Source organism: Barbus barbus (assembly GCF_936440315.1).
Source record: "Barbus barbus genome assembly, chromosome: 44".
NCBI lineage: Eukaryota > Metazoa > Chordata > Actinopteri > Cypriniformes > Cyprinidae > Barbus > Barbus barbus.
Window position 1 is genome coordinate 16,781,509 of NC_136722.1, and position 21,497 is coordinate 16,803,005.

Here is a 21,497-nt window from a genome sequence, read left to right on the forward strand (position 1 = left end):
CCAAATGCTTGTTTTCATGATCTGTACTCTTCTGGAAGTCCTAAGCTGGCCTGCTTACTTATCACACTGTCCACTAACCACAGGGTGAGCATGTGTGATCTCCTTCAATCTCCTTCGCTCCGCCCATAACCCCTCCTCCATGGGCTCTTTCCTTTACTACAGATACTCCAACGTTTCTTCGTTTTCTTGATATACTGTATATTGATATTGAGGATGTCACTGTGGCGTTTCCTGATTTTGCTTAGCATCTTTATGCTTTGTAAAGGTAAGAGATAGGACGCTATCCTGCTGATTATACAGATGACCTCTAGGGTCGGAAATCTATGGAAAACCTGACAGTTTGCGTGGCTTAAATATGAGGTGGACACATCATATGGTTTAAGGATCTGCAGGATGATCAAAAGGATATTGTGCATGTTGATGGCACAGACAAATGGAAGCATGAAATTTTGATGTGTGAAGAGATGACGCACAGCAAGATGAACGGGAACTGGGTCGCTAAAATCCAGCCTTACTTGTGGATCAGTCTGTCAATTTTGGGGAAAAATTATTAACCTCTGTTAGTTTTTTCCAAAATGTACAGAACAAAATAAATGCTCATCACCAGTTTCCAGAAAATCAGAACTGGGAATATTTTTAAATGATCAACAGAGAACATGTATGAATTTCACGGCACTATGCAGATGCTAGAACTATTCTCAGAACTACCTACACTTTTCTGAGCTATTTTTGACCTTTACTTCTTCACATTTAAAAAATCTTATTGATGTCTGTTAAAAAATAGTGTTTTATGTTGATATTTTAACTAATCAAAAGAGCCAACTAGCACTATGCTAAGCTACATGGCTAAGCTTGCTAACCAAAGGCTAAATGAGAAACACAAAATATAGGAAAATGTTTAATTTGAACATGGCTCTGGTAATATTTTGTGATATGCAGACATTATTTGACATGTTCATGATTAAAAAAATTCAATAATTATATATTTCTAAAAAGAAATTCTAAAAAACATTTCTAATCATGCACTGAATACCCATTTAATGTTGTTTCAGTGTTGTCTTAAAGTGTCTAAATTTTATTTGTCTTTATTTTGAATAAAATTAACTTAATATTGTATAATGTGAAACATCAGCTTCTTTTTATGTAAAATGTTTGCTTAATTTGTGTTTTTACATTATTTGTTTTTTAAAATAAATGCCACTAGATCTGTCCATGCTGCAGTGTTATTTTAGCATTCTTTTTCCTATGATAATATTTACTAATATTTAATGTGCATTTGTAATTTCATTAGTTTCTTCAAATATTCCTATATAGCTTTAATTCCACTTTTAGCCATTTTAGTACTTAAATTTGCCACAGCAACATTTCTAATTTTCATTTAATGTAAGTGTACGATTATCTGAAACAAAACTAGCAAACTAGCTAGAAACAAAGGTATAACAAGCCATAATTATTCAATTCAATAGTTTACAACTTCATCTCTTTCACACACAAACATACAGAAAAATACAGACCAGTAAACCAGTGTCTTCTGTCGTTAGGTGAAGACAGTGATTGCGACCCACGGGGGCACCGCCTATCTGGATCAACCACATTGTGCACTTGTTAGCAGCAAAGAAGGACATGAACATCCTGTTAGTGGATTGGAACAGAGGGGCGGCCAATCTCAATTATTTCACGGCTGTGGCCAACACACGGGGTACGGCTGTGAACATCACCGGCTTCATAGAGAGTATGGAGGTAGGGTCAGTAGCCTTTCATTAGCGTTTCAGCTCTGAAATAGCTTTAGTCAGTAATGTCTGCCAATTTAATCAATATGGTGTTATTTTCAGAAAGAGGGAGCATCTCTTGAATCCATCCATCTGATTGGGGTCAGTTTGGGTGCACACGTGGCTGGATTCATTGGGGCAATGCTGGGAGGACGGGTGGGCAGAATCACAGGTGAAATTCAGGAAAGCCAATGACACAAAACCAGTTGTAACATCTTCAGTTTGTTAAACTTGTCCAATAAATATTGTTTACTAAATGTTTAACCTGGTCGACTCTAGGTCTGGACCCAGCAGGGCCAATGCTCCCCCTGAGGAACACCTTGATCCAACTGATGCCCAGTTTGTAGATGTGCTGCATACAGATATGAATTGTAAGTATAATAAAGGACATACTACTAAAATCACAGAATATGATGATTATTATTTGTTGTATTGAAGATGAAGATGATTATTTGTTGTATTTTTCACATTGTTCCAAGTATTCCATTCATACTGAAAATTTGCACACTGTGCACAGTATGTTCTACTAAAATAGTATTACATAGTGTGCCAAACATAGCCTAAAAATCCCATGCTCAAACACTGTTTCCTGTGGCAGTTTTTGGCCTTAGAGGAACCCATGGGCATATTGATTTCTATGCCAATGGAGGATTAGATCAGCCTGGATGTCCCAAGACCATCTTCTCAGGTCAGTAAGTTAAGATAAAACATTTTAGGAAAGGTCAGGGTTGAGATCTGATGTAATGATATATCTCATACAGAATGCTCTCCAGATAAACCCCCCAAAATGCATAAAGCTGGCTGTGTAATTACGATTCTGTCAAAATTAAATTATGCAATCCTCACATTGGGATTGATTTAATTACAAAATGTACTCCAAATACAAAAATGTACTCTAAAATGTAATCTCATTGCTTCTATTCTCCACAGGGAAGTCTTATTTTGTGTGTGATCACCAGAGGTCTGTTTTCCTGTACCTGTGCGCAATGGCGCCACCAGGGGGTGGCCAGGGGTGGCCATGGCCACCCCTGGCCGACTCCTGGCCACCCCACTGGCCAGTATAAATTTTAGTAGCATCAGTTATGCATTTCATCCCTAATGCACAGTCAGGCAGGCATGAAGCGCTTTGGGATTATGGCGAACGCGCGTCGGAAACGCACGGTTTTGTGTATCAAAACGCGCGTCTTCGACGTGTGATTTCCTATGAAACGCGCGTTCTTGACGCGCGCTTTGGAGTCACCAAAAACGCGCGTTTTTGACGTGCGTTTATCATAACAGGAAATGGGCGTCGAATGCGTGCGTTTGGAGTCGGACAAAACGCACGTTCTGAACGTGTTACAGGTAAACCACACAGGCAGAGCAAACGTCTTTTGAAGTATCCACACAGGCGAAAACAACGTGCTCTTTCTGTAGTGTTCTCAAAATGGCACGCGTCAAAAGCGTGTGCTGACTTCATTGCCCGATTCTGTCATGTGCCCGCTATATCCTCCTGAGACCCCCCCAAAAAAGCTTTTTTTCATGTCATTACATTGTTTAGAGCATTAGAAAAAAATGGAAAATTAAAATTTTTGAAAAAATATATTTTATTCATATTTTTTTCCTAAAAAATAAAATGGCATGAATAGACACCAAAAAGGCAAAAACAATGGGATTTTTTTTTAAATCACCAATACATTTTTAGGGTTTATAGTTTTGGTGTGCCACCCCAAGATTTTAAGTGGCCCCATCTGGCCACCCCAATGAAAAATTTCTGGAGGCGCCACTGCCTGTGCGCTCTGAATCACACCTGTAAACTTACGGCATATCCATGTTCCTCATACAGCGACTTCCTCAGTGGTCAGTGTTTGCAGTGTGAGACCTTCAAGCCTGCTTCCTGTCCTGTTCTGGGTAAAAGCAATACATATAGTAATTAACCACAATTAATGCAAATATGAATACTGAGTAAACACTGCAAGTGTGATATGAACAACAGTCCAATAAAGAAATGAATATACAAGCTAACTTACATTTTACACACAATATTGCCAGGTACTGCCAGCCTGCTTTTGCTCAGCCGATGAACACATACATTTCCTAACAAACTACACTGAAACAATTTGGTGTAGAAACATTTTTGATTCAGAAATTGCTTGTGAATTTCACAATTAACACAGAATTAAATGTGAAAATGTTAAGTAGAAGGACAGAAACCAAATTTTCTTTTAAAACAGAAATATTTTTTACAGTAGGCTATAAGAACAGCATCAGCATTCGTTCAGCATTTCTGAAGGATCATCGTAGATCTAATTATTTTTTTGACTCAGCACTTACAACCAAACACAGACAAAGCAAGCAGAGTGATACAAACAAAAAATTCACAGCGCTGTTAGACTATCAAGAGTTTTAAAGTGAAGTGACATACTGCCAAGTATGGTGACCCATACTCGGAATTCGTGCTCTGCATTTAACCCATCCAACGTGCACACACACAGCAGTGAACACACACACACAGCAGTGGGCAGCCATTTATGCTGCGGCGCCCGGGGAGCAGTTGGGGGTTCGGTGCCTTACTCAAGGGCACCTGTCATGGTATTGAGGGTGGAGAGAGCACTGGACCTTTGGATTACGAGTCCGACTCTCTAACCATTAGGCCACGACTTCCCCGCAAGTGAATGGCACTAGCTGTTTATTGTTAAGATTAACTTCTATGATCTACATCTTCAGGTTATGACATGATCCAGTGGAGGGATACACTCTTGAGGTTTGGGCAAACAAGAGCGTATTTCTCAACTACGGCAGAGCTCCATAACGGAGCTCTTAGCAGCTCTATAACGACTCATTGCAAAAGTTGTTTTCTCAAAAGGGGTTTGTGCAATATTCTGATTTCTCATTTTAACAGAGACAAGTTACAGAGTGGACCTAGTTACCTGGAACCAGTTTCTGCGCTGGGGGGTGGTCATAGTCCGACTGTATAATGGAAAAAATGTAATAGAGTCCCAGATAGATATGTACGTAAACTGCAATGAGTTTATATAGATCCATTTATATTTGACTTGTCATCATTGTAATGGATGTTTTGTATGGTTTTGTTAGTAAGCTGTTCAGATTTGAGCAGTATACATCCACTCGACTATTGGCGCAGTTTGATGAGGATCTATATCCAATTCAGAAAATCTCTTTACGGATTGTCACTGGGAATGTGATTGGACCTCGATACAAGATAAGGCTGCTTCGTATTCGGATAACCCCACTGGAAAATCCAAACAGGTGAAGAGTTACTGCCCATCCAAACTTTCCTAAACTAATGAATTAATACACAACTGTTCAAAAGTTTAGGATCAAATGTTTTCAAAAGAAGTCTTTTAAATTCAACAAGGCGGCATTTATATGATCATAAATTCTGTAAAATACAGTGAAATATTATTACAAATTTGTAATGCATGCTCAACAAAAACGGGCATTTAATTATGGTGTCTGCTCCTTTCTCCAACAGGCCACTAATGTGTCGATATGACATTATTTTGGAAGAGAATGCTGAGGTGTCTTTCAAACCGTTGCCCTGTGATTAATCTCATCTATAGAAAATCACATCTGAACTATAACAGACATTTAAAGGGGTCTAAACAGTTAAAAACTTTTAGTGCCTTTTCTGTGAGATTACTACAGTGAGTGTACTAGTATAAAATGTTTATATTCCAGTGTTGAGGGCAGAATTAAAGTGCAGTTTTACAATATATAATTCAGGGCTCGACAGTGCGAGCATTTCACTCGCATTTGCGACTAAAAATAGATGTGTGCGAACTGGAAAATGTATTTAGGAGCACAAGTGCGAATACAAAACAAAATACAAAACAGCCTAACTTATACAGTAGCCTATAACAAACGTATTAATTTATTCTGTTTATTTATGGAAAAATTGCGATGCAGCCTCATATGATTACTTTAGAACTTTAAAAAGGCAACGGTTTAATTTAAATGAGCACAGATGAGAAGAAAAGCGGAGCGAGTTAAAGTGAAGACGCGCTGAATGACGCACATTCGCCACTAGAGGGCGCTGCCGTTACCCCGGTAACCCAGTAAATAAATCAGCTGCGCTACTTTCCTAAAACTGTGGACACTCACAGTCATTTAGATATTTATATTCGCTTTAGTCTTCACAATAGCATCAAATAATTCTTACTTAAAGACTTAATGAGCTATTTATTTTCAAACATTTTTTCTAAGCTAAAGCATGGCCCATCCACTGATCTATAATAGAGAACAGTGGGCCTATCTATATATCAACGACTGATTCGTTATTATTGTTCAGTAACACAAGTTCCATTAGTTAACATGAAAAAAACAATGACTGCATTTATTAATAATGCTATCTTAATTTCAACTTTTAATAATACATTATAAAATCAAAAGTTGTCTTAATATAATTCAATGGAGCTAACATTAACTAACATAGTTTTATTAATCAACATTAACAAAGAATATTAACTACTGCAACAATTAGTTATTGCACATTTTTAGTTAATGTTAACCTGCTTTAACTAATGTTAATAAATGGGACCTTACTTATATTGTTCTTTCGTTCATTTGAACAATCTTTTGCACTCTAATCTTGAAACACTTGTTTACTTTATATTTTTATGTATTTTTTATAAAAGTCTTTTAGTAAATTATCTTTAATAAAGTTATTTAACCTGTTAGGAGGACAACACTTTTTTCACTTAGAAATTATATATTGTGATTTAAAAACAAAAACATATACCGTGACAAAAGCTTCAATGATTATTGTGAAAATTTTATACCGACACAGTTTAATAGGATTATAACTAATTACATAATTAGCCTATTAAATAGTGTCTGAAGTAAAATTATTTAAGAACCTTGTGTACTTTCTGTATTCTGATAAATTAAATAATTGTGCTTGTAAATGTCTCTTTGTATCCCCTTATTAAGCTAAAACACCTAATTTGAAAAATTTGCATTGCACCCCTAAATTTTTTTAATGCGCTCCTAAATTTTTTGACTTAGGAGCACATGTGCTCCTTGGGGAAAAGGTAAGCGTCAAGCCCTGTAATTCTGACTCCGGTTGGAGCAATCTATATCATTTCTGTGTAGTTATGTATGAACCAAATATTCTACTGCAAAGATGTTTTACATGTACAGCTTTTGCATTCTTTTGTAAAATAAATGGAAATAAAGTGGCCTGAAAACAACTGAAGCTTCATTTGAGAACATTTTGGCACAAATAGATTTTATTTACACAACAATTTCTACTTTGAGTTTACACAGCAGGATACATCAAATATGAAATTATTTTGTCATATGTAGGAATGACAAAAAGTCTGTATTTTTGTATAAAAGCAAAACTATCCATGTGTTGCATACTGCTATGAAATGGCAAATGAATTTATATTGTATCAATTGTGATTTGTGCCTTATCAAAAACTAAACTAGTTACTCCACTGATAATGAAGAATAGCATTATTTCAGGACGAGAGCAGGGCAAGGTGATACTTAATCTTTATCACTTTAACTTGCCCAATGAGGTGTCCTATTTTATTTGTTTCCATCTTCAAATCAAATAATCATTACAAGCTTTCTCCTTGAATCAAACAAATGCTAATGGGTGAATAAAAAAATGGACGAAATAATCCACCAAATGTGGGGAAGCAGTGGACCTTCAATCAAGGTCTTAGGTGTTTCTAATATCAAAACAGAAAGAACAAAACCACAGTTGCACACAAGTGACCTCAAATTTGAATTGTTGACTTTCTTCTCACGCACTGCCACCTGCAGGTCACAAACAAAACAGGAGAACAGAAAAATAAAGAAGCAATGTACACACCACCACATACTTATGTTTGAAATTCAGAGAAATAAAGTATAAATATATACCGATTAGTCAAAAAAGATATACAGTGCCCTCCATAAGTATTGGAACAGTAAAGTCAAAATTGCTCTGTTGGCTGTGGAGTCAAGACATTTGCAAATATGATTAAAAGATGAATATGAGCCAAAACTACAGAATGTCACATTTTATTATGAGCCGTTTCAACACATACATGTTTTACCAAACAAAAAGAACAACACTTTTAGAGTTCATCCCGTTCATCCCACTTTTAGAGCCCATGTGGGAAGTCGTGGGCTAATGGTTAGAGAGTCGGACTTGTAATCCAAAGGTTGCGGGTTCGAGTCTCCGGCCGGCAGGGATTGTAGGTGGGGGGAGTGAATGTCCAGCGCTCTCTCCACCCTCAATACCACGACTGACGTGCCCTTGAGCAAGGCACCGAACCCCCAACTGCTCCCTAGGCGCCGCAGCATAAAATGGATGCCCACTGCTCCGGGTGTGTGTTCACGGTGTGTGTGTGTTCACGTTGGATGGGTTAAATGCAGAGCACGAATTCCGAGTATGGGTCACTTCACTTCACTCATTGATGTGAGCATAAGTATTGGGACAGTTGAACATAAGGCAGATATAAAAGATTAAAAGCTATTATTTAGTTGCAGATCCCTTGCGCACAATCACAGCAGTGAGTCTGTGACCCATAGACATCACCAGACTCTTGGTCTCATCCTTTGAAATACTTTTCCCAGCCTTAAATGCAGCCAATTCCAATTGCTGCTTGTTTTGGGGAGTTTCTGCCTTTACTCTTCTTCAGCTGGTGAAATTCATGTTCAATCAGATTTAAATCTGGAGATTGACTTGGGCAATCTAAGACTTTCCATTTCTTTGCCCTTATAAATTCCTTGACTGAACTTGCAGGGTGTTTTGGGTCATTGTCCTGATGCAATATGAAGCACTTCCCAATGAATCTGGAGGCATTTTCTTGAATATTGGTAAGCAAGATGGTTTTGTACCCTTCCAAATTCATTCTGCTACTGTCATCATACATTAAGTCATCAGTAAAGTTGAGATGGTCTGCTCCAGATGCAGCCATGCATGTCCATGCCACGACACCACCTCCACCATGCTTTACAGATGAGGCTGTATGCTTGGGATCATTTGCAGTTCTCTTTTTTTTCTCCACATTTTTGCTTTCCCATCACTTAGATAAAGGTTCATCTTTGTCTCATCGGTCCATAAACACAGTTCCAAAACTCTTCTGGCTCACTCTTCTGTGCTTTTTTGCAAACTCTAATCTTGCCTTTCTATTTTTGGTGCTGGTCAGAGGTTTGCATCTTGCTGTGTAGCATCTGTAATTCTGTGTCAAAATCTCCTGAGGACAGTAGATTGTCAGAGCATCACCCCAGCTTTCTGGAATTTGTTGGTGATTTTACAGACACGTCTTTTAGGGTTCCTTTTCACAGCATTTATGATTTTTCTGTCATCAACTACTGTTGTTTACTCAGCTGATCAGGTCGTTGTTGGTTGCTGGTGGTTTCCAAACTCTTGATTTCTCCATGCCCATTGTTTTTGCTATAGCTCTAACTGACTTCTTTTCTTTTAGCATCCAAATTGCTTGCTTTTCTCTCAAAGTCAGCTCCCTCATCTTCATCCTGGTTTGTGTGTGTCATCATCAAATGCTAGATTCAGAAGTAATGGATATAACCGATAAGACACGTTTCCTGCATTTAATATCTGAAGAATTAATGCAACAGGACACAGCTGATCACTTAGAAAGACCTGTGAGGCAACTGTTCCAATACTTATGCTCACATCAGATAGAGGGATGAAACTCTAAAAGTGCTGAACTTCTTAGCTGGTAAAACATCTATGTGTTGAATCACCCAATAATAAAATGTGACATTCTGTAGTTTTGTCTCATATTCATCTTTTAATCATATTTTATAAATGTCTCGACTCCACAGCCAACAGAACAATTTTGTCTTTACTGTTCCAATACATTTGGAGGGCACTGTATATAAATACATTTATCTAAACAAACATAATCATAATTAAATACACACACATCTTCCTCACCACTATTTCAAGTCCTCCGTCCCCGTGGTCTGCTTTTCCGATTGAAATTCCCCCGTGGATCGAAGTTCTGTCTGTTAGGTACTGGCATTCTTTGGCACGGACCATCCTGAAGAACCAAAATGAGTCATGGTATGAACAATTATACTCTTAAAAATAGACATGTTGTTTCACATCAACAACAACAACAACTCACCCACTGCCTTTGACGCTCATGGTCTTGTTCTGACCACCTAAAGTTCTCATCCACTTCTTCAGGATCGTCACTCACATAGGGAGGCTCACTCTCTTGACTTTGGAAAGACAACAGCAATAGACAATAGATAATTGAACTATGGCCTAATCCTGGCTTACTCTAAGCCCTGTATGTGAAACCAGGCCATAATTTTGTAAATCTAAAATATTGGCATAGCACCTGAATACATAGCAATAATATTAAACGTTGCTCTGAAGACAGCTAACAGGAACACTTTTCAGTCCATACCCTTCAGGAGCCGCTGGAGCAAAGTTTCCCCCAGCAATGGTGATCTTCACACCCTCCATTCGTTGTTGTCTTCTTCGCTCCAGGTCATACCTGAGGTCACCAGGGTCGGGGACAAGCTGTCGTCTCTGAAGTTAGCAAAACATTTAAAATTTGAACCAACATAGATTAAATATTCTACTTGATATTGATGGACCTTAAAAAGATCAACTTACTGGATCCGGCCCGATCTTGCAGAAGATCTGAGTTTCTGATGAAGGCATTCTGTGTTGCCTATAATAAAAGACCAGCATTTTCATGCTTGCATCGCAAACAGTGTGGAGAAAATTTCTAATTTAGGATTGGGGGTGATCAAATCTTTAATCACTTTAATCTAAAACACTAACCCTAAATAAAAACAATAGTGATGCTTACCTCAAGCCTCACTAATGAATAAAAACAAAGTAACTGGCAAGTGTACCTATTCATGACTGGTCTCATGTTTCCCATCTCCTCCTCCACCTCTTCTTCTTCCTCCTTAAACTCATCTTGGAGTGAATAATACTGTTCATTTGCAAAACGTTCATTAAGTGTGATGCCTTGGCCCCTAAAGTAATTTTCTGCAAAACAAATAAGCAGTTAACCAAAATCAACTCTGATACATAAGATAAGCTCTTTCTAAGATACACAATATGCTGCCAAGCTAATCCACTGGTTCCTGACCTTTAACTTGGTGCACAAGGGTGATGATCTCTTGGGCAAATGTCCCAGAATGCACTGCTGATTCCCTGTAAGTTCCAGAATGCTCCAGCATGGGAAGGAAATCGAGGCGTTGTCGACCCACATTGACTAAGTCAAGTGATAACTGCCTATCTGAAGAATATCCTAAATGACTGAACAAGAGGTCACATTACAGCTTTAATATGCTCCTTTCAACACATTAACCAGATGACAACACTTATGAATTAATATAAATTGGAATAACAAAGTACAAAGTTCAGATACAAATGTTCAGTAGTAAAGTTTAAGATTAACCATAAACACTGCAACGTTTATTTTAATGCTAAACAATTGGCCCTTTACTTGTCATATAATACCTTTTATCTACAAATTTACCAGCCCTACTTCTATTAATCTAAGATGTCTCTTCCAATGAAATCAAAAGTAGTCTCCTTTTACGGAAAACAACTGAAACGATTCACTGTGACCCAGTAAATAAAAATAGGTGCATACTACTCAGATTGTTGTTTTAACAATTCGTAATTTCAGTTCAATTTGAGTGGGGTGCTGAAAAACAAAAGCTATACTCAGCAATGTAATGTATGAATTTTCTAAAGTTATTTCATTCATAATCGGTGACTGATAGCCCAACCCCCTTAGCCAAGTAATTAAAGCTGAGACAGTGAGCGCATGAAGTGTCATTGTGAACATTCCACAATAATTGTTTTTTGTTTTTTTTAAGTGCATAATCAGAGCATTTAAAGTACTCTTTTTCTTTTTGGAACTTTCAGTGTGAACACACAACTCACACCATTTATACTACAAAAGGTCATGGAAAAATGCATAAGTGCACGATTTGAGAAACCTAAACCTTCGTTTAAATATCACTAAAAAAAAATAATTTAATGATGCATAATAAAAATGTCAGGTCATAATAAATATGGCAAGTTCATGCCTCTCCTCTCACTGTCATTGCATGTTTCCATTCAGAGGATCCTTCAATAAACTCATCTGTTCCAGAGTGCCAAGACATGGCGACCAATAGAATCAGTCAAAAGATTTCAATGTGTTTTTCTTGCAGTGAAAGATCTTGATTGGTGAGCTTGAGTAATCCTAGACGAGTATTAGATGCATTGAACTTCATAATAAGCTCAATTATGGGAGAGATGGCATCAACTTTAGGTAACTGCTGGAAGAGTTTTGAAGATCTCCGGTTAGGTTGGTATCTACACAGATCCCTCGTCTTGCTGAATAAAATGACATACCCTCCAATTTCAGCACTGAGACTTTTACTTGGCATATGACAAATCATTTCTAAGCAAATCTTGCTGTTTGACTGTCTTGGGGATGAAATCAAATGTCTATTGGCAGTTGCTTCAAACAAGTTTATCTGTAAACAGGCATTTTTGCAGTTGCCACTTTGGGTCTTTCATTTTCTTCGTCGCCAAATCCTTGTTAAAAATACCTCAACATAACAGATGCATATTTAGGAAACTTGGCAAAAAGTTCTTGAAGAATCTTGCAAATAGCCATGTCTACAGAGTTCTCATCACTTTCTGATACAACGGGATGGCTTTCTAATGCAAAGTCCAAATATGGAAACAAAATGCAGGAGGTGGTCCAGTAGATCATCTGGTAATGTATGATGATAGCAACACCAAGGTCATGGGTTTGTTTGGCAGGAAACACAAATTGTCGATCTTGAAGGCAATGTATACATAAATCTCTGGATAGAGGTGTCTTCCAAATGAGTAAATACAAAAAGGCTTCAAAACATTCCTGTTGCAATGTCCATTTAAATAGAATATTTCAATTAGGCTTCTTTGGTTTCTGTCATTGTGAACTGATGGCTGTTGGTTCTACACAATGGTAACATCGCAATGGTGTGTCTTCTTCAACCGAAGCATCTTTGTCCAATCCACATGTCCCAGTACTCACTCAATGCAGAAGGGTGATTGCTGAACAAGACGGTCATCATCAAATGCAGGTTAGTAAATCACAAAATCTGTGTCTATGAGCATCTGCCTCAAATTTTTCTGCATATGCAGTTTCTTCCCATGGTAAAAACATCAACAAATAAATATTAGGATAGTACAAGCAAATAATCAGCTTGGCGAAAGTCAAACACATTCGAGACGTTTCTTGAAGATCGAAAGTTGTACGACGGTTTTTGCTTCAGCGCCAGATCAAATGATTAAATTGTCCTTTCAGCCTCATCTTCTTCCTCTCAAACAAGGCCATACTTCTTCACCCACAAGGAAAACAATCTGAAGCGGGTGACAGTCTGAATGCTGTGGACATCTGGAAAACTTGCGCATACCTACTCAACTTACCTGCAGTCAATACAGCTTTAAAAGTAGAAGAGCTCAACCCCTGTGGGGCACTGGTATTTTGGTGGAGACATCATCTTGAATAGCCGAAATGTGGATGAAAAAAGGGAGACTGATTTTCTTTTGCCTGGGTTAACTGGTGGAGAACATCATCCTTAACCAATGGTCCTTAACCAAATGGCTGACACATCTGAAGCATTAATATGAAGGAATTAGCAGCAGAAAGATGTTTTCAACAGGATTTACTCCTAACCTGGTAATTTGGTCATGTGACTTCCATTTAAACGAGGAGCGAAGATGAAAGGCAATCCAAACCACATCTTCTCCATAGGACAAACATTCACATGTTAAGCATTTTGCATTTATGTCAAGAAATAGCACACTGCATCTTGGATATTGCATCTTTTTATGCAAATTGGGATTTGTAGAGTTTGGAACTTCTCCACATACCCTCTGTAACCCTTTTCTTGTGAATGATCACCAGTAGTGTCCTTCTCCTGTTGGTCCCATTTTAGGATGCATCAGCCACGTCAGGGCCTTGAAGTAATCCATGTTCCTGATTACTGAACGATTGATATCTTTCACATCCAAACATCTGCTTGAACAAAACATGTGCATTTGTGTGCCAACACAACAGCACAAGACGAATACTTCAATAATGTTAGATCAATCCTTAATTCCATTACTCCCTGGTTTGAATAAGATGGTTTAATCACAAGAGTTATGACGGAACTTCAGGGGATACATCCAAACATCCTTAAAAATCCTTTCCCTTTTTAAAGCTCTTCAGAGGTCCTGAAAACCTTGAATGAAGATTATTCTTCCAGTGATCATATTTTGCTATGATCTTCAATACCCACGTACACGATGAGAAGACACAAAACAGTCCATTAATGGGTTTTTGGGATGCAACTCTACACTTCCCATTGAATCATCCTGAAGCATTCACAATCTGTAGACTGTTGTTTTTCTTCATGTCTTCATGGTGTGGCGACAGTGGACACAGAAAAGAGGCATGAACTTTTGACCCTAACCAAAAATGATACGACAATGATACTATACCTGCTTTGCCCAATGGGACGACTCATGTCCACTTTGATCTTGAGGGTCTCCTGTTCACTGAAATCCATTCTAGGTGCAGGACCAACATTACGGTTTGGCTTCCTGTGATACTGAGCTCTTTGGCGAACCACTCCTTGCCCCATCATCCTTCCACGATTCCTTTGCGATCTCTCTTCCTCCCAATCGGGGACAGGTTCTCTTTCTCTGTTCCTCAAATCAACATCCCTCACATCCCTTAAATCCATTTCCCTCCTTACTTCTGAGTCTCTTGAATGTGACTCCATTCTAGGTTGATCCATGCGTCTTGAGCGCTCTCTTCCTTGAGTTTCTCTTCCATAAGAAGAGTAGTTCTTTCTTGATTCCTCTTGGGGGTTATTATTTGGTCGTCCGCCATGTCTATCTTGTAAGGTACGCATATGATAGGCTTGGTCTCTTCTATCTCGATCATGATTCCTCTGGGTTTCACTTGTCCTAGGTGGGTCTCTGCTCCTCAGATTGCCACTCATTTTGGGGGGATCACGGTTTCTTGAATCTTGTTTTACGATTCCATGATCGTGTTCCACAATGACAGGTGCGCGACGTGGGCTGAAGCCCCTGTGATGCTCAACGAACTCATCCTGCAGACCAAAATCTCTAAATCTTTCAGAAGGAGGGTGATGCTCCCTATAATCTGACTTTGATGACCTGTATTAAGAAAGCAAGTAACATTTGTCCAAGATTAGAATGAAATTACAATAATACATAGTTACTAGCAAGGTTTTAACGAACAGTACAATTAAATGGATCTATATATTCCAATTGATGATAATGACAGTTAAACTAATCTAAAAAACAAATGAAGGGGTAACAATAAAGATTTAATTTATTAAATACATTACTGACTAAAATTTAAAATTATAGAGATTAAATGTAACAGATGTAATTAGAAAAACATTTATCCATCAAAAAAAGTGACTGAATCCTTTCTTCTTTTCTTCGTTCCTCTCCAGCCACGTCAGACGTATGAAGCGAGGAAAGAAATGTATTCTTGTACCTCTCTGAAAAGGAGCCCCTTTCTTGATATTGACCGCCATATTCTTCATTATGATATCCATAATCCATCCTATCCTGTCTTTTTCCTTCGGGATGTCTTGGATAAGGCCTATCCCTTGATTCTCTGTGGTTATGTTGTGAACTGAGCTCCTTATCAATGCCTTCATTCTTGTTCCAGCCTGGTGATGGCATCCTGTAGCGCTCTTCAACACCAAAATGTGTGTGATCAGGGGAAGGTAACCTTTCCCTAGGCAGCCTCCTTGGAGAATGGGGCAGCCTATCTTCATCACTCTGCATGTGGGACCTGGTCATAGGTGAAGCCCCTCTTTTTTGAGCATGCTCTATTGCATCAATCAAATTGGCCCAGTGGTCAACATGTTGCTCTCCTTGATAGGAATCTTTGTTCCAATGTGTGCTACTTTCTACTTTGTTGACATATTCAGGCTTTCTCCACGCATCAGACTGTACCGATGAATGTATCTGGTTATCATATAATCCTTCCGCTCTCCTCCCATGAAGAGTTGGGATTCTGTTAATATTCGAGAGGTTCAAGAAGCTGTTAATAACCAGCAATGCAACAACAAAATAAAGTTTTTTGTAACACCGACTTTAGATTAAATACCTTGAATACAAGGGAGATCTCGAACGCGGACGTGACATTGTTTCCTTGAAAAACAAGAAACTGTTAGCCATGAGACCAAATTTATGCAACCGAGGTCTCCATTCTGAAAATTGACCAACGTTTTAACATAGTAGTTTTTGATCAAAATATGACAGCACAAAATGGTATATTATACAGTGGGGAAAATAATTATTTGATCCCCTGCTGATTTTGTAAGTTTGCCCACTTAAAAAAAAAAACTGATAGAGACAGAATATCAAACAAACAATCCAGAAAATAGCAGCATACAAATGTAAAAAAAAAGATTTACGATTTTAGTAAGTCAAATAAGTATTTGCTCCCCTACCAACCAGCAGGAATTTTGGATCCCACAGATAGGTTATGTGCACATGGGGAACACAGATTAGTCCGGTCACTTTAAGAAGATACTCATAATTTCAGCTCGCTGTGTGTATAAGAGATTCCTGTCCATAGAATCTGTATCTTCCATTCCAACCTCTCCACTACCATGGGCAAGACCAAAGCGCTGTCAAAGGACATCAGGGACGAGATTGTAGACCTGCACAAGGCTGGAATGGGCTACAAGACCATTCGCAAGAAGCTTGGTGAGGAGGAGGCAACTGTTGGTGCGACCATTCGGAAATGGAAGAAATACAAAACAACTATCAATCGGCCTTGGTCTGGAACTCCGTGCAAGATCTTGCCTCATGGGGTAAGGATGATCATGAGAAAGGTGCGGGATCAGCCCCGAACTACACGGGAGGAGCTTGTTAATGATCTCAAGGCAGTTGGGACCACAATCACCAAGCAAAACATTGGTAACACACTACACCGCAATGGATTGAAATCCTGCAGTGCCCGTAAAGTCCCTCTGCTCAAGAAGTCACATGTACAGGCCCATCTGAATTTTGCCAATGAACATCTAAATGATTCAGAGAAGGCTTGGGAGAATGTGCTGTGGTCAGATGAGACCAAAATTGAGCTCTTTGGCATCAACTCGACGTGTCGTGTTTGGAGGAAGAGAAATGCTGACTATCACCCCATGAACACCATCCCTATAGTCATTCACGGAGGTGGAAATATTATGCTTTGGGGCTGTTTTTCTGCTAAGGGTACAGGACGACTTTACGACATTGAGGGGCAAATGGATGGGGCCATGTACTGTAAAATCTTGGACGAGAAACTCAGCCAGAACACTGAAGATGGGTCATGGATGGGTCTTCCAGCATGACAGTGACCCAAAACATATCGCCAAGGCAACAAAGGAGTGGCTCAAGAAGAAGCACATTAAGGTCCTGGAGTGGCCTAGTCAGTCTCCAGACCTTAATCCCATAGAAAACCTGTGGAGGGAGCTGAAGGTTTGAGTTTCCAAGAAGCCTTAATGATTTAGAGAGGTTCTGTAAAGAAGCGTGGACCAAAATCCCTCCTGAGATGTGTGCAAACCTGGTGAGCAGCTACAAGAAACTACAAGAAATATACAAGAAAAGTCTTACCTCTGTGCTTGCCAACAAGGGTTTCTGCACCAAGTACTAAATCATGTTTTGCTTGGAGATCAAATACTTATTTGACTTACTAAAATGTTATTTTTTTTGTTACATTTGTATGCTGCTTTTTTCTGGATTGTTTGTTCTCCATCAGTTAAAATAAACCTACCATAAAAATGATAAACCCATCTTTCTTTTTTTAAGTGGGCAAACTTACAAAATCAGCAGGGGATCAAATTATTATTTTCCCCACTGTATATAATACCCCCTTTTTAAAATCCCTCTTTTGCATGTCAATTAGAAAACACAAGTTTATATAAATTATAAAACCTGAAATAGGCACTGAATATGGTCATAATACGTTTAAACAAACACATCTGTAAAGTATTTTGATGTTTCCACACATTTTGACCAGTGAATCTGCATGATTTTCTATTATTTCCCTGGTCATTGTCATGATTGCTTTTAAGACTTTGTTTTTTTATTATTATAAATATTTATGAGGCAATTTGAAATTTTTATGGAAATTTGTGAAATGAATACATTTAAATTATTACACCTATTAGTACCTAAATCATGCTATCAGTAGAACAAAAGCCTGGAAATCAAGTTAAATGTTTTTTAATTATTATATTACCAGGTTTCAATGACAGGACCCCCCCCACCCCACCCCACACACAGATTTATGCATCGTTTCGTTGCTGGAAAATTCAATACATAAAATACATTTATAAAAAATACCATATCGACTGGAGTTACGGCGTTACTGAAAACAATGTAAAATGTAGATATAAATATAGAAACTCCATTCCAAGCACCAGACAGAAAACACAAATGCTATCAAAAACGAGGTATGACACTTAATGCTCATACATGATGAAAACAGCTTTCAAAAGCACTCCAAATGTAACAGTAACTCATTACACTAACTTAACTACATTAATAATTAATATTCCTCAAATGATCCATTTAATAGACCTGCGCAACACAAAATGACCTGATGATGATGCTAGAGCATGGCAGAATTAAAGCACATTTGACTATAAAATAATTTGTAGAATAAAATAAGAGTAAATAATGTTACAGTACGTTAGTTGGCCTCACATAACTTACCCCGCGAAACGGCTTCCACACGCAGCTAGACGATGAGTCCACCAAAATACCAGTTTCTCGCGAAAGAAAGGAACGAACTGTTGCACAATGAATTACATCACAGATTAAAGAGCTATGAATATCGAAACGAGGACTCAAATATTGGTGGATTGTTGTTATATGTATTTTTTCCACACGACCAACTTGACCCAGCGATCCATCCACAAGAATGACCCGGAAGAGAACCCGTGACTGACTCGTTTTCAGCAGTGTGCGACACTGGCCCCTACAGACACCTCTGTAGATCGTCACCCACGTGTAAAATAAATAAATAAAAATAAAACGCATTTTTTAAAATATATTTTATTTGTAATTTAATTAAATGTGTATATAAAAATGTAAACACATCTATTTAAACTTTTTTAACTTATTGACACATTATTTTCCTTTTTTTTTGATATTGTGCAGTGCTTTGACACAATTTGCATTGTAAAAAGCGCTATATAAATAAAGGTGACTTGACTTGACTCAGGGGCGTAGATTACGCGGGGGACGCGGGGGACGTGTCCCCCTCACTTTTTATAAAAAGTAAATTCGTCCCCCGCACTTTTTCATTGGACAGTTGTGTTCTCGACATGTTGTGGTTTTAATGGCCCATTGTATATAAATGCAGAATGATTTAAAATTCAAAGAGACAAGATAATTTATACATGACGTTTACGTTTCCATGGCAATCAGTCACTCAGTCAGTCAGTTTGTGACGTCACGACAAGTCCATGCTCGCGAATGCGGTCCCGCGCTGTATCCATCATTCATTACAGGTCGAGATGAGTTCAAAGCGGAAAGAAACTCTTCACTCCTCTTTTACGAAAAAGTCAAGAAGCGTAAGTTGGCATGTGGGATACGAATAGTGTTGCACAATGTTGAGTGACTCTGCCTATTGCTCTCGTTGAATAATTAGCAAGATTGGATGATCATTATATGGAGGAAAAAACATGCACTTATTTATTTTCAGTGTATTTTTCCGTAACTCTTTTGTAACGTCTTTTATTTGAACACGTATGTATGTTATCAGAACCCTTCAAATAAGAATAAAGATAATGTTGAACTGAGATTTTACAGCGTTTGCAGCATTGTGACATATTTAACTCAATTCTATACATGATGTATTTCAATCAAGCAAGCACTGACGATCTGATACAGGACCGATCTTAATTTAGGGCTGCTCTGTCATTATTGCACTAATTTTACGTTTTTATGTGTTGTCAAGAATGAACAAGAAACAGTCAGCCTAGGTTTGTTAGGACGACACGCAAGAAATACAAACTTCACAGCTGAGAAGAACTGATAGAGTGGCTTTTAACACCTGGCTGTTTTTACATTGTATAAAATATATTAATACACAAGCGTTTGTAGGATTATATATGGACCAATCATAGAAAACACATAATTAGTCAAATACAGAAAAATAAAAAATAACATTAGTATGATGAACAACTTCTCAGCTATCATTTTTAACTACAGTAGGCAATTATTAGCTTGCATATTGGTTGTTTATTAGTACTTAAGCACATATTAATTCTGTATTCTTCATGACCATATTCTGCATCCCATCCTAAACTTAACAACTACAACGACTACCTTACAAGCTATAATAAGCAGTAAATGAAGAGTTTATTGAGGCAAAAGTCATAGTTAATAGTGAATATGTGTTTATCATTCTAAAGTGTTAAAAAATAATTTAGGATACAAATGATTGGTTATTGTCCAGCAGTTTACTTAATTAGTTATTTTCTTCTGTATGCCACTATTCCCTGTATGTACATGTTTCAAACACTGCTTTATTTGCTGTAGACAGAGACAGAAGTGAATTCACAGCTGAGAGTGAATGAGGCAGAAAGTTTCAGTGAGGCTTCAGAGGTAAAGATTATTTACAGCATTGTCTATAATAAGATATTTATTTTAACATAGACTAATCAGACTAATGTATAATAGAACAGAACAGAATAGAGAAGTATGTGAATGTGCAAGTATCCATTACTGTGTGCCATGTACTGTACATACATCACTCACAAAATACAATCTGAAATATGTAAACAATAGTACCCTTATAAGGACATCTTTGTAACTTATACTCAAAAAGGTGGACATTAGTGAAAAAGTGAAAGTGAAGTGAAGTGACATTCAGCCAAGTATGGTGACCCATACTCGGAATTCGTGCTCTGCATTTAACCCATCCAACGTGCACACACACAGCAGTGAACACACACACACACACACACAGCAGTGAACACACACACACACCGTGAACATACACCCGGAGCAGTGGGCAGCCATTTTATGCTGCAGCGCTCGGGGAGCAGTTGGGGGTTCGGTGCCTTGCTCAAGGGCACCTCAGTCGTGGTATTGAGGGTGGAGAGAGCGCTGGACATTCACTCCCCCCACCTACAATCCCTGCCTGCCCGAGACTCGAACCTGCAACCTTTGGATTACGAGTCCGACTCTCTAACCATTAGGCCACGACTTCCCCAAAATTTAGTACCTTAGAGTACCAATATGAACCGTAATGTACAACTATGAAACTTTTTGGGGTAAATAAGGTACAAAGATGTCCTTTTAATGGTACTGTCCCAGTGACAAACTGTTGTATTTCTTTCTTTTTTCTATCTTTCTTTCCTTCTATTTTATAATCATATATAATAACATAATCATAAAGCATATTAAGCAAAAAGGTATGATTAAAAATAAAACCTGTCAATTAGACAAGGGTTAACTGAAAAAAAAACCAGGTATAACACTAGACATTCTGTCCCCCCCACTTTTGAAATGATGGCTACGCCCCTGACTTGACTTGACTATCATGAAACATAAAATGTAAAAGATAATTCACAAAAATATCAAACCATTGTTTTGGATGCATTATATTATATTATATTATACACTGTGACAAAAATATTAAACCATTGTTTTGGATGCATTATATTATATTATATTATACACTGTGACAAAAATATTAAACCATTGTTTTGGCT

The 21,497-nt window shown here is 38.0% G+C and overlaps 1 protein-coding gene and 1 pseudogene across 2 annotated transcripts; one reads left to right on the top strand and one right to left on the bottom strand.

Annotated features, from left to right (window-relative positions):
• Positions 1-1,563: 1,563 nt before the first annotated feature.
• Positions 1,564-5,449, top strand: LOC306863464 (lipase member H-like; annotated as a pseudogene). Its single transcript, XR_013786095.1, has 9 exons — positions 1,564-1,740; positions 1,833-1,941; positions 2,049-2,140; positions 2,368-2,457; positions 2,700-2,748; positions 3,526-3,656; positions 4,648-4,756; positions 4,842-5,015; positions 5,242-5,449. The product of XR_013786095.1 is annotated as a lipase member H-like (transcript).
• A 1,511-nt stretch (positions 5,450-6,960) lies between these two features.
• On the bottom strand, positions 6,961-18,713 carry LOC306863449 (uncharacterized protein). The gene is made up of 11 exons (XM_079406788.1): positions 18,487-18,713; positions 15,890-15,933; positions 15,269-15,796; positions 14,236-14,919; positions 10,847-11,016; positions 10,605-10,743; positions 10,360-10,417; positions 10,148-10,272; positions 9,860-9,956; positions 9,667-9,772; positions 6,961-7,535 (listed from the first exon to the last, which is right to left on the bottom strand). Exons 2-10 carry the CDS (start codon positions 15,925-15,927, stop codon positions 9,674-9,676), a joined length of 1,938 nt encoding a protein of 645 aa, XP_079262914.1. The 5' UTR covers positions 15,928-15,933; positions 18,487-18,713; the 3' UTR covers positions 6,961-7,535; positions 9,667-9,673.
• Positions 18,714-21,497: the final 2,784 nt, after the last annotated feature.

What these genes read in the sequence shown, in the direction of transcription:
- LOC306863449 (XM_079406788.1), bottom strand. Translation starts at nt 15,927, where the DNA reads ATGTCACGTCCGCGTTCGAGATCTCCCTTGTATTCAAG. An exon ending in AGATCTCCCTTGTATTCAAG is followed by an intron (nt 15,797 to 15,889) that starts GTATTTAATCTA and finishes GAATATTAACAG; the next exon opens with AATCCCAACTCTTCATGGGA. An exon ending in GCAAGATCGGGCCGGATCCA is followed by an intron (nt 10,273 to 10,359) that starts GTAAGTTGATCT and finishes TGCTAACTTCAG; the next exon opens with AGACGACAGCTTGTCCCCGA.